At 41.6% G+C, this 13,470-nt stretch overlaps 1 protein-coding gene across 2 annotated transcripts in view; it reads left to right on the top strand.

Moving 5' to 3' along the window:
• The first annotated feature begins 1,961 nt into the window (after positions 1 to 1,961).
• Positions 1,962 to 13,470, top strand: part of AMBRA1 (autophagy and beclin 1 regulator 1) — a 127,457-nt gene continuing 115,948 nt past the window's right edge. For both annotated transcript variants that reach the window (XM_077180105.1, XM_054634584.2), the window contains exons 1-3: positions 1,962 to 2,143; positions 12,728 to 12,983; positions 13,238 to 13,296. In XM_077180105.1, coding sequence (XP_077036220.1) covers positions 12,849 to 12,983; positions 13,238 to 13,296 — 194 coding nt within the window. In that variant the 5' untranslated portion in view covers positions 1,962 to 2,143; positions 12,728 to 12,848. The remainder of the gene's footprint in view (positions 2,144 to 12,727; positions 12,984 to 13,237; positions 13,297 to 13,470) is intronic.

Genomic DNA, 13,470 nt, shown 5'->3' on the forward strand with positions numbered 1-13,470 from the left:
AAAGTAGCAGTGATATTTCCTGGCATTGTGGATGTGTCCTTTTACAGGAAGTGAGTCTGGGTCATGCCCCACATTTGATGAATACAAGTGTACGGGACACGTTTCGCAGTGCAGGGTGGAGATGCAGGCTAGATACACTCTGCCAGGTTTCCAGTGGCAGTAAGCACTTACTATCTCACAGAAAACCAGGCATGCTTGATGATGTGTAAACAAAATGTTTTCAGAAGCCTCAGTGAGGGCTGTAAAATGTTATATACAAGGATCTCAGATATAATTCAGTTTTCTTTATGCAAGGTGTTATACAAGAACTACTGTTGGTCACTGCAGCAAAACTCCTGCTCCTTTTACCTAGGAAAAAGCAGACAAGCATTGTTTTCTAAAAAAAAACATTTTTAAGGTGAGAGTTGCTGCCATATATGGTGCCTGATGGCTTATAACTGCATCTGACGGTCTGCGCTAAAAATACTGTTCACTAGACCAAAACACCAGCAGACACTGAATGAGCTGTGTGGGTGGTGGTAAGGTCAAGTGAGGCTTGGACATGTGTAGGTACAAACATTGTCACTTAATGACAAGCTGGAGTTTCTCAGTTTACACTATGAATAGCCTCTTCCCAGTGTGTGCTGAGGCCAGAGCAGACTCAGAGTGCAGGCACTTCCTGGAGCACATTTGCTGCTCAGTTTTGTCTTCTTTCAGCCACTGTCACCTGTGGTAGAGTTTAATCTCAAAACTGATCGCACTGCTTGTCAGTTTGGGTAAAAACTGCATCAGACCACACTAGACAAAGCCAATCCACTGAGCACTATTCTTACCTGAGTCAGATGTCAGTACCCTTCTCTTCACTCAGGAAATGTAGGGAGCAGTTTCCACCACATACTCCTAAGCAGCTTCCTTCAAAACCATTCACCCAGACTTTTTTCTTTTCCCTCAGAAAAGACTTTTATTTTCCCTCATGGAGCCAAGTTGCTCAGAGCTCCCTCCATCCAACCTGTCCTTGAACACTTCAGGAATGGGGAATTCAGAGCTTCTCTGGACAACGTATTCCTGTGCCTCACCACCCTCACAGTAAAGAAGTTTCTCTACTATCTAATCTAAACCTACATTCTGTCAATTTAAAGCCCTTCCCCTTTGTCCTGTCACTACACACTCTTGTAAATGGTCTTCCTCATCTTTTCTCTACGTTCCCTTCAAGTACTGGAAGGCAGCAGTTAGGTCATCCAGAAGCTTTCTCTTTTCCAGGCTGAAAAAAATGTGAAAAAAAAAAAAAATTTTCTGCAAACTGCTTTGAGATTTGTGATTTGGTTTATATAGAAAATCATGCTGTGAAAAGCCAGTGTCCACAAAGGAGACAGAGGAGTCCTGCAACTTTATTTATTTTTTTTGAATAAAAGGAGAGAGCTCACTGGACCATACCCCCGCGGGGTCTCTCAGGGTTTTGGAGGACGCAGCCTCCTTTTATCCTAAACTATCGACTGCACGTTGCCCTCTTCCTTTCCCATTGCCTGAGGTATTGGGAAGGTACAGCCTTCCCGATTCGCCTGCTACATCCTCCCCTGAAGGATGTAGAGCATTCTCTGCTCAGGAGCTCGAACTGTTTGGGTTCTGCGACCACCTGGAGACCTCCACGGCCACTGCTCCGGCACCGGGCCCGTTCTTCCAGTCCCGGGCGTTTGTGAAGACATTAACACCCCTTTCTCCTCTTAAGTTTGGACCACCCTTATCTTGGAAATCTAGAATAGTAACTTCCAATCTGTTTTATCGAGTCTGACTATTGTACGTGTTAGTTTACATTCGTCTGTTAAGAGCATTTTTCCAGCATCCCACGCCTCTCTAAGCTAAATTATGCAGATTTTAATTCTGGGCTGGGGCGCTTCCCCGCAGTTCTCGGGGCTCGACTGCTCTCGCCTGCCCTCCGTCGCCCCCGGGCGGCGGTGGAAGACCTCGTCGCTCGGCTGGCGCTGCCTGGCGGCATTCTAGCCTCGGCTGCTCGGGCCTTGCTCCCGCGCTCGGCGCCGCCGCCGTTGGGCCCCGCTCGGCGCTCGGCTGGCCCGCCTGGCCGGAGCTCGGCGCGGCGGCGGCGACGACCGACCCTGGGGCCGCTCCGCCCGCACGGCCCGGCCCCGCTCCGGCCCCGCCGCTGCAGGTACGCTCCGGGCCTACGCGCGCCGCCGGCTCCGCGCCGAGGCCGCGCTGCCGCTCCCGGGCGGGCGCGGCCGGCCCCGCGGCGGCGCCCCGGAAGGCGGCGGTACCGATCCGTGTGAGGCCGCGGCCGGTGGAACGCGGTCGGGAGGGAGTCGGGAGTCGCTGCCCGGGCCTCTGTACGGGAGTTCCGGGCTCGCGGCCTTACGCTGGGGGTAGCGGGGAGGCCGGCGCGCTGCCCCGGGCCGGGCGCCGCGGCGGGAGGGCGAAACCCGCGGCGCTGCCTCCCGCCGGCCGGCGGGGACGGGAGCCCCGGGGAGAGCGTCCCGGTACCGGCGAGTAGCCCGTGCCCCGCTGCCGCCCTCCTGAGCGTGCCTCAGCCGGATTTTCTGTCCCAGCTCGGGTGCCTGGTGCTTCGCCGTCCGTCGCCCCGCTCGCTGTCCCCGCGGCACCCGCCGAGGCCCGTGGTCGGGCTCGGTCCAGTTGCGTTCTGGGGCTGTTGCTTCGAGATGTTTTTTATCATTGTTGGTGTTTTCCGGCCTTACCCAAATAAAACGTGCGGCAAGCGTTGTCTGCTCTATCTCTGCTGTTTTTCATCGTGTGCTGTAGAACACTTGCTTGTGAAAGTAGTGTTTGGCATAAAATGCATTCAGGTGTGCCTCTGGTTACGTCTTGTCTTGTAAGGAAACGAACTCAGCTAATTAATCGGCTATGGGAACGTTTTTGTTGTCATCTCCCATATTTTTCCTGACAACACATAAATTTCTGTAGTGTTCTTGTAGTGGTTTTTTTTGATTACTTGTGATCCTCTCAATACCATGCGTTCAGCTGCCTTTGGAAAGCAATTTTTCCTGTACTAAATAGGGTTTCATCTTCAAGAGATCCTGTAGGTGGTTATGAGTAGCTTTTCTCACTACACACTTCCGAGTATTGTTCTGTGGTGATAGATTCAATATTGTTATCTAGATGCAAGCCTGTCTTCATGAAGATAGGTTGTATGAATGTGAAGTCTGTAAATATGGTCAGTGCTCAGTGCTGCTCTGTTTTCTCCTCTGTATGAAGTGCTCTTTGATCTTTATTTAAAAACCCAGTATGTTTTTCTATATTTGTCCTTGTTTACTGCTCCACCCAGCTTGGTGTCCTCTGCAAATGTCATCTGGCTTCTTTTGCCTTTGCCACTCCCATCCTCTTTCAAATTGCTGATGGGAATGTTAAAAAGGGACCTAAGAATGACCTGCTGGTAATGTGCACTTATTGCCAGTCCATTACTGGTCTCTTAAGTTTGTTGTTGGGTCGGTTTTCAGAATGTAGTATGAGGTTAAAATCCATGCAGATTTGAATGCTTTATGAGTGATGCAAGCAACAGGACCTGAAATTCTCTGCTAAATTAAAAATCCTTTCTTGTGTTCTGAAGGACTGTTGTGATGCATTTCCTAACATTCCTAAATCTTCAGTGTAGCTTATGTGCTGGTTCTGGAGTCCACAACTGGTGCTTCTCTGGGTAATTTTGTTTAAAAAAATTGGTCCATTTCTATTTTGATGGTCACAAATGAGTATGGTTTTTTTTTGTGGCAGTGTGGCTCTTAATGAGTAGGGCTGTCCACTAGCATTTATATTTTTCCTGATGCTTGGAATGAAGAATGTATTTGGATCCAAATGTCTGGACATGCCTTTTCAGATTGAGTTGCTGGGAGTTTCTGACGAATGTTTACTTTGCTGACAGCTTCTTCTCAGTTTTCTTTCTTTTGCCCTTTTCTGAGTCATAACTGACCCTCTGGATTCTTGTTTGGTTGTTTCCTACTTTTCCATTTTCCGAGCAGCACTTCTAACTTTTATACAACTGTAACAACCAGTTCTAAAGAAGGCACACCATGATCCAGTCTGCTGCTATCCCTCTGCCAGAAGTTTGGCATTTGAATAATGATTTTTTAAAGAAACTTCTGGAAATAAACTCTAGTACTAATCTTTTATGCCATGATTAGCAAACTGACAGAACTCATGGGTCTTGCAGAGTTGTTGTTGATGTGAATATTTACTACTAATGCAAGCAGCACTAAGGTACTTTTTTTCCCCTCTTGGGTTTCTGGGAGCCTGATACAGGGCATAGTGCATGATAATAGCTACCTTGTGTGTTTTGTGTTAGTAGCCCTGTGCTATCCTAGCAAGGAGGGTAATAGAAACAAAATATTAGTAAGGTAAGGACAGAAGAATTTTGTTTTGCAAAAGTGAATGACAATGTGATATGCAGTGGAGGAGGATTAATATTAGAAATATCTTACTGGAAAGTTATTGCAGGATATAGTAGTTGCCTAATGAAAGACCCATTGATTGGGTACTTGTCTGCATCTCAGGACTTAGTTGGTTGTTGGGAATTCTGACTGGGATTGTTGTCTGGTAGCTGTTTGTTGTCTCCAGTTTTTGTAAACTGTTTGTTGAATGGGATGATGAGGTGTCAGGCTGGAGTGTGGAGAGCATCATCTTAATCCGTGTGCTCGCTCAGCTCCACTCCCCATGCTCTCAGTGAGGGGTTTTGGGTTGCCCTTGCAGAGTGATTCCTGCTTCCTTCTTCCTGGTATGTGTTACTAATTCTTCACCTTGGGCAGTGCAGTATTGCTGAGAGGAGTCTCTGACTCATGTTTTGGACAATTTTCCCCCTCCCTTTATATTTCTCCCACAGACTCAGTCTGAGGCCAAGAAGGGCAAGAGTGTCAAGAATTTGGCTGTGTTTCTTTGTTCAGTCTAAATCTTCCCACCTCTTCTATAATTCTGATACATCCCTGTATGAAGACTTCAGCTTCTGTGTGGATAATTTTTACTTTTTATCTTGTTACTGTATTTCCATGTGAGCAAGAAATTATATTACCTCTATTTTCTAAAACATGTTCTTGCTTCCAGTTGCTTTTTCTTTATTACTTGGATAAGGTGCATGTGCCTGAAGTGCAGCCTTGAATGCATAAAACACTTTGTCTTCACCTTGGGGGTATGTGATGCTGCTTCTGCTACTCTGTAGTGTTGGCAATCCCACATTACTATGGAATGTGTGATGTCACTTGGGGGGACCTGGCTGTGGCCCTTGAGCTTGAAGAACCTTGATGTGACTATTAATAATAGTAAATAATGGGATTTTGAATTGAGAATTCCTTTGCCTTCCTATCTAAATGAGAATAGTTTTTTAGGGGGTTAATCTGAATTCTGTGTTGCTCTGTCTCTCTATTGCTCTGGCTTTTTCTTCTCTCTGTCCCTCATTTCCTGCTGTGTATGGAACTTAACAAAAGATGCTATGGTTTGAGTATGGAATTGTGGAAACCAACTCTTAATCTTCCAGATCTCAGTTCTGCTCTTTGACTTACCTTACAGTTTTGTGAAATCATATTTATTCTCTTCCTATCTTCTGGATTGAAACTAATATCTCTCTTCTCAAGAATTCATTAAGTTTATGTGGAAGTTGTAATAATAGTTATGAAAGTGCTCCATGTTCTCTTTGGTAAATGAAACTGTCAGACTCCAGACATGGGTGATCACTTACATTTTTTATTATTATTACTTCCCTTTTTATATTTACTATTCATTTTCTGACCTTTAGGAGTTGAGATCTGCAAGTTTCTCTTCCATGTCTTCATCATTTTGCTGTAAATAGCCAGAATTTTAATGTACTTCTTTTGTGTGAAAAGTCCTTTTATGTGTATTTAGCTCATTTAATCCAGACTGGAAAGACAAATTAAGATTCTAATGGCAATTAGTTACTTGTTGCAGTCATTCAGGATCTTGAAATGACAAAGTACTATTGACATCTTTGTAATGTAATTGAATTTCCTGAGCTGTTTGCAGTTGCAGTTTAAAACACAGCATTGAATTTTTCAATCATGAAGCACTAAGACAAGTTATTTTTCTTTAGGAATCCTGTTTTATGTGTCAACACTTATTGCAGTGAGTGCAATTTAGAGCAGTGTGTCTACTGCATCTACAGAAAATGTGCTTTTGAATTACTTTCCATCTCTCTCTGGCTTTAATCAAGGCAGAACTTCAGCTTACACTATAATACTTTGGGGAGTATTTAAAAGCTTGGAAGAGTAAAACTGGGACCATATAATGGAAGTGCCTTCATGGTATTAGTTTTGGGTTCTCTTGGATAGTTGCATCTTGACTTCTCCTAACTGTTTTTTATTCTCCATGTTTAGGGGCACTTACTTGAAGACTGACTCTTGTTCTAATTAAATTCTTAAATTCAGCAGCTTTTTTTGTTTTTTAAAGCATAATCAAGCACACAAGTAGAACAAAATAATGGGTTAGAGTTTAGGGGTTTTTTTTGTTTTGATTAATCTTGCTTAAGATAGTTGTTACCCATCCATAGACTGTTTTTGTTTGTGGGTTAATCTTGTTTCAAGATTCTAGTCCAATGTAACTTTATTTTAAATTTTTGTTCATTTAGATATTACTACAAGGTATCTTGAAGTTTGCTCTATGCAAAATGTTTTCTGGGGGGTTGGGTTTTTTGTTTGTTTTGATTTTTGTTTGTTTTGGTTTTGTTTATTTTTAACCCAAGAAGAGTTAATACGTCTATAAACAGTCTCAGGGTTCATCTGGAACTACCACAAATGGAGTTAAGGGGAGACAAATCAAATGTTGTTTGAAGTACATTTAGACATATATAGCTAATTAGATATATTGCCAGAAATTCATATGGCCCTGTCTTTTAAGAATGAACATAGTCCTGTTCTTCCAATACTTACGTTTTGACCCATGCTACTATTTGGGATATGAGTCATGTCACCTAATTTTTACTGATTTTGTTGTTACAGCATTATTCAAATGCCAGTGCTATTGGCAAACTAGGATTTACCGAACTAGGACTCCTTGAGTTGTCTTGTTTGTTAAGCTGGGTTGATGCAATGCAAAGAGGGCAAATCAGCTTTTTAGTTTTGGTTTTACATAAACATTTTTTAAAGTTTTGCTCAGTTTTTCAGGCAGAGACACAAAAAGGGTTAGTGGGGATGGCATGACATTTGATATGGATTGAATCAGTATTTTTAATAAAGCTGCAGGTATAAGTCAGGTCTTCTATCTGGTGTAGTGCTTGTTGGGCTTCTTACATGAATAGTTTCATGCAATTTAGGAAAGTGATGGCCTCAAAATGTCCATATTGGAGAAGGGAGGGAAACAGAGATTACAAACAAGGAAGGGAACTAGAAAGTCCCTGGAGCTGTGTGATTGCTTCTTTATATTCCAAATTATGTTCTAGGCATCTGGTTTGTTCTTGGAGATCTCCTGTCTGGGTGTCAGAAGCAGATTTTATTGTTTTATCAATGAAGTGCCTGCAAAAGGAGGGGCTGTGTAGTTCTTTGGGAAGATCATATTTGGCTGTTTTCAGTGGGCACTTTTTTGCTCTTTTGAACTTCTGAAGAGCACAAGGGGTCTTGGTAAGGCAGTTTGCTTCAAAATTAAGCTGTGTAAAATACAAGGGGAACTGATTTGTAGAAAATCCTCAGAGGAAATAGCCTGTCTTGTGACTGCAGCCTTCATTAGGATCACTGTCAGCAAAGATAAAGCATTTGGGCTGTAGTGCTGCATACACTCTTTTCATGCCTGTCTGATGATCTGATTGCTCTTGGAGAACCCACCCACATGTGCAATAGTGGGAATGCTAAATTATTGCTAATATTTATTAAATGAAACTTAAAATACTAACATTTATTAAATGCAATAAACAGTTCTCTTGAAATTTTTAGTATGTTGCTGGTGTTAAAGCCTGAGATGCTGCACTTAATTTGGAATAACTGCAGTGGCATTGTTAGGGCTGGGCACGCTTCTTCAGAACAGACATTTTGAAAACAGAAGTAACTGGCTTACAAGATAGGTAGGCACCTGGCCAGAACTGGGGGAGTTGAGTGTAATAATCTGTTTCCTCTTCTTTTCTAGAGACAAGTTGGCTTGTGGTTTTGCAGGACAGTGGTATGCCTCATTGTTCACCACAGTTTTGCTTCTGTTGTGTTTTGAGTCCTTTTTTTTTCCCATGCATGTCGTTTTAATACAAAGTATACAGCCCTGGCCCATCAGCTGTGTGTGGATCAGGGCTCTTTTACAGTCAATACATTATGGAAGTCTTAAAACTGACAAAGGGACTTGGAGACCAAAACTACTGGCATGTGCTTTTTTTTCCCCCGGTCTCTTACAGGGAGTCTTATAAATGCATTCTCTCTGTGGAACCCAGATTGCAAAGTCAGTGACAGCTTTAATATTTCATTTCATATTGTCTCTTTCTTCATCAATCACATGAGGTCTCTTTGGGCAGCAAAATTGTCTGAAATTATTTGGACATTTGTTTCTTCTGGATAGATCTCCCATTGTAAATATCATTTACTGATTGCAGCTTTTTTTTCCCCTTTTTAAACACTGATGTAGCTGTTTACACTGACTCTGTGCACATGCATTAGGAAAGGCTTTTAGTGTTGGGCTCAGCACACAACCACAAAGTTCTTTGCAGTGGAAATAGATTAGTCTGAGAGCTGAAGGCCACATGAACTAACATTTTTCCCCCATGAAGAGTGGAATAACTTGAAGGTAGTATTGCAATATTCGTCTTTGTATCGAAGCCAGCTGTGGTCCCAGCATGGTGGTACCAGAATCTCCCCAAAATTAATAGCAGCAAAGATGGGGAAGGGGCACATTAGGAAATGGAACAATCATCTCTTTAAAATGCTGAAGTTTTGAACTGGAATGGTGAGCCATTGCATAATGCATAAAATATCTTGACATCCTTTTTATATGGTAAATTGAATGTGCTTCTTTTTATTCCTCTTCTCTTCCTTACCTTTCTGTCAGTATTTTCAGGGGGTCATGTACCACTACAAAGTATTACCAATTTGCAGCTTCACTTTGGTTTTTTAGAGCTTCAACATCTGTAAAAGTGACAATTTCAAGTAAGCCTGCGTTACTCTAATGCTGGGAATTCTTCAGGCTTCTTCAAGGATGGCTGGTACAGAGCAAGTAAAAGGCTTGGGTTTGGGCTATGTAATGCTCTTTCCAAAACTGTAAACAGCCCAGCATGTTGTCCTGAAATGCCCTGAAGGGAGAAAACTCTTAAGGAAAGAAAGTTGCTGATCATAGAAAAATTTCTTGATTCTCCATTTTCAGAATTTTTTGTGGTCATCTGCATCACATTCAGGGCATCAGCTAATCTTGCAGTTGTTGGACACTTTTGGTCATCCTGATTAAACCAACCATCCAAATCTCCCTCCCTCCCTCCTCCCAAAAACAAGTAAAACTAAACAAACTCAACAATGAGAAGAAAACAGAACAATCCCAATCCCTCTTTAGGTGGTCAGCTGTTTATCAGTTGTGATAGTTGTGGGTATTTGTAATAGACACTGAATCAGTCCACCTCTTGCCTGAACAGGTTTGATCCAGTGAGCTGTAAGTTTTTATTTATGCTGAGTCCCAAGAAGTATTTTCAAACCCTCTGCATTTACTTTTGACTTTGTTAGTCAGATGTCTAATGAGTGGCTGTAAATACAGTTGGTACTTCAATGGTTTATCTGCTAATGGTATTTAATAGCATGCTGTCATTCAGTTTATATTTGAGCAAAATGTTTGGAGTTGGTGGGTATCTTTACTAGGTTAGAGAAAAAACTGGCTCCTTTAACACCCTCACAAAAAACCCCTACACAAACCAAAAAACTAAAAACCCAAAACGGAAAAACAAAAACCCCACACCAAAACAAACTGAAGCTGAACACATAATCCAATAGAAAGGTTAAAGTCTTCCTGCTAAAATGAGCAAATAGCAGTGTTCACTGCATTGCCAATGCATCTATCTGTTACTCCATTTGAAGGCTCTGAGTTTCTTTGCCTTCTGAAATGTTGCTGAATGTGTCACCCAGTAGAGGAGCAGTTACTGTGTTCAGGCTAACTCAGAAAAAGGATAAAGTTTGGCCCCTGAAGGGATCCGAGGTAACACTGTAATCTCAGCATTACTCAAGAAGGATACATTCAGTGTTTTCTGAAGAGATCCCAGCTTTTAAAAATGTTGAGCAGGTTAGCAGGGTACTGTGAAGGCATTAGAGTCCTGGGTGTTTCCTTTGTTTACTTTTAAAATGGGATAAAGACTTGAGTCAGAAGAAGCTGAAAAAACGAGGTATAGTCCCTGAGGGAAAAATGTGAAGTTAAATGCTCAGGCTCACATATGAAGTGTTTGGTATAGGCAGATTAGTTGAATAAATTAGGACACACATGCAGAGATTTAGATAAGCTGTCTTAAGGTATGTACTTGGTTTTATATAGTGGAGATGACTTGGTCCTTCAATAAGGTGAATACTAGAATTTCACTGACTGCAGTTGTAGGAGTTATCTCCCCATTTATTTTACAATATGTAAGCTTGTCCATGGCATAAATAAACTTAAAGTCACTTGTTAAACCTCTTGTTTTCCTTGTTGCAATTGTACTTTAGGGAACATAAGTTCTGATAGGACTGAAATGTTGCTAGGTTGTCAGAGCTTGTTCTTTCTCATGAGTGATTGTTATCCTGCTTGTACATTACCATGATCTCAAGTTATTTATGTGGTTTGTCCTTCACGGCTATTGAAAGGCTGTTCCAAAGTTTAAATCTTTTTGAACTTCCAGCTTATTCCAGCTGCAGGACCAGTCTTCCATTGGTGTCCTGTTTATATGTTTATTCTTGGGTCGTTGTAGTCCAAATTCCTTGAATACACCCATATAAAATATTCAGCTACTGTTTTCTTAATTTTACTAGATTAGGAGTTAAACTAGATGTACAGTTTCCTCCTGTAAAGCAGAGTTTTTGTTGCCTGTATTGTTCTGAGCTGTCCTTCTTCTCCATTCTGCTCACCATCTGAATCTTGTCACTTCTGAACAGGGGTGCCTGGGGCTGTTTGCAGAATCTGGATCAGGGTTTATCAGCATTTAGCTAAAGAAGATTTTTAGTATAGGGATTCCTGTATTATATTGTGCTTTTGGATGTATCTATTCCAGTTATCCTTCTAGCTTTTTTGGTTATGGGCTTTTTTTAATCTGTACAGTTATTTTTAAGAACTCTCATGCAGTATGATATCTTTTGGTTTTGTGTTGCTTTCCAGTAAGGCTTTGATTTTGTAGAATAACTCCTACCTAATGTTTTGCTAACTTTCACAGATTCTCAAAAGAAGGCTTATTGTGTATCATGGAGTTCAGCTTCTCTAAAATTCATGATCCCCATGCTGTTCACATTAAGCATCAGGGAATTTCCAGCTAACTCAAAATTCACTGTGGAGAATTTGTTTTCTAGGAAGGTGGATGCCTTTACTTGTTAATTACTTCAGTACTCTTTATTTTACTTCTAGAAATAAAAACTGGTGTGCTTTTTTGGAACTAATTTTCCTGGCTTATCTTTAGACAGCTCCTCTCTATAAGCTGCAGCTGTCTTAAATGATCTGTTCAGGAGAGTTTTTTTAGGGAAAGTGGGAGGAAAGAAAATATTGCTACTGACCATTCTGAGTTCTGTCATTTAACAATTTGGCTCTTCTGCACATGAACCTTTTTTCTTCTTTGTGGGTTTTTTTTTTTGTTTTTTTTAATGTCTATTTCCTTCTCTATTGAATTTTGATGGTTTTGTTCAGTGTAACATGAATTGAGAAGGGTTTGTCTTTAGATCCTCATGTTTTCAAGAGATGGCAGAGTAGTATGCACACTCTGCTGAGATCAGAAGGTAGTAGCATTAGAGCAGAGTTTCTTAGTTTATCTGTTCTAAAAAACTTTTCTCGAGAGCTTTTTTATGGTACTCCATAATATGACACCACTGAAAAGCTGTGTGACTTGGTTGTTATTAGAGTCACTATATTATTTATTTCTTTATTTAGCTTTTTTTTTTTTTTTTTTTTTTTTTTTTTTTTTTTTTTGTAGACAGTGGATATTAAAGCTTTCTTTTGCAGGTCAAAGTGTTCCAAAAGCATTATTCTTTGCCAGTGTGCATTACTTGGGTGAACTGCTGTTCTAAGAGCAATGCAGATTGAAGGGTGATGTGCAGACAATAGAATAATCTTGGTGGAGCTGTCCCTTACATCATTGTTTTCATATTTTTAAGCTGTTGATGGAGTTGGAAATAATTTGGACTTGAGGTCTATCAGTTGTCTGACCTTTAGAGTTAGACCTGTTCCTGAAATCTGAGTAGTTCCTGGAAGATTCTTCTGTCATATTGTCAGTTCAGTAATACTGTTCCTCTGGCTTTCAGACACCCTTCCCAGATAGGACCTAAATCTTCAAGGTGTAAAGAAGACTATATCTTTATAAATCTTTTTTCCCCTTATTATATACAGCAAGAGATGAAGGGAAGGAGAAGAATTTGAAGGGAATATTTTAATTCTTCATATGTGTAGTGGGACTAGGGCACGTGTACAAGGGAAGAACTGGATGCTTTCAAAGTAATCTTTGGCTGCAGAAATGTCAAAGTGGGGCCTTGATAATGGAAGCAGGTAGCAAAGGCTGTGTAAGAAGAAAGATTTGTCTCTCAAATCTAGTATTTTTGGGATTTAAAGCTTTTACTTCATCTGGGTAATTGAGGTAAAAGCTGCCTTCCTTATCAGTCTCTTATCTTTTTAGGTTTCCATGAAGATAAACAACTGAAATGTGGATAGCTTATTTGTAGCTTGGTGGTGGTTGTCATCTGGAACGTGCTGGTATCTCCTCTCAGTAGCAGGCGTGGTGTTGGCAGCTGAGAGCCATGAAGGTTGTCCCGGAGAAGAATGCTGTCCGCATCCTTTGGGGTAGGGAACGGGGCACCCAAGCCTTGGGTGCTCAGCGGCTTCTGCAGGAGCTGGTGGAGGATAAAACTCGATGGATGAAATGGGAGGGCAAGGTAAGGTTGTGGGATAGAGCTGCACAGCTTGATCTTGGAATGGGGGAAGGGAGGCAGGGATTTGAAATAAATTGTCTTGTGATTATACCTTTGATGTGTTACACTTGATATGCTCTCTGGCTCTGTTCAGTTCCTGCAGTGATGTGATACTAGATATGTTCCTGCAGCGGGTTCCCCTTGTTGTCTGTGTGGCTTACAGTTAAAGTATTATCATATGACTCTTGCAACACTTCCTGCTTTGTTGGCTTTTTCAGAAAGTTGAGTTACCAGACAGTCCACGCTCCACCTTCTTGCTGGCGTTTAGTCCAGACAGGTAATTAACTCCTAGTTCGTTCCCTGTTTCAGCAGTCTCCCTACACTTACAAAAGTGATGGAGGCTTGTGCCCATTGAGTTGTCCAGTCCTGAACAGCCGAATGAAACTTCTGGTTCCTGACACGTATGGATGGAATGTGTGCACCTTCCTAATCTCACAGCTTCGAGCATAGT

The sequence above is a fragment of the Agelaius phoeniceus genome, chromosome 6 (assembly GCF_051311805.1).
Source record: "Agelaius phoeniceus isolate bAgePho1 chromosome 6, bAgePho1.hap1, whole genome shotgun sequence".
Taxonomy (NCBI): Eukaryota; Metazoa; Chordata; class Aves; order Passeriformes; family Icteridae; genus Agelaius; species Agelaius phoeniceus.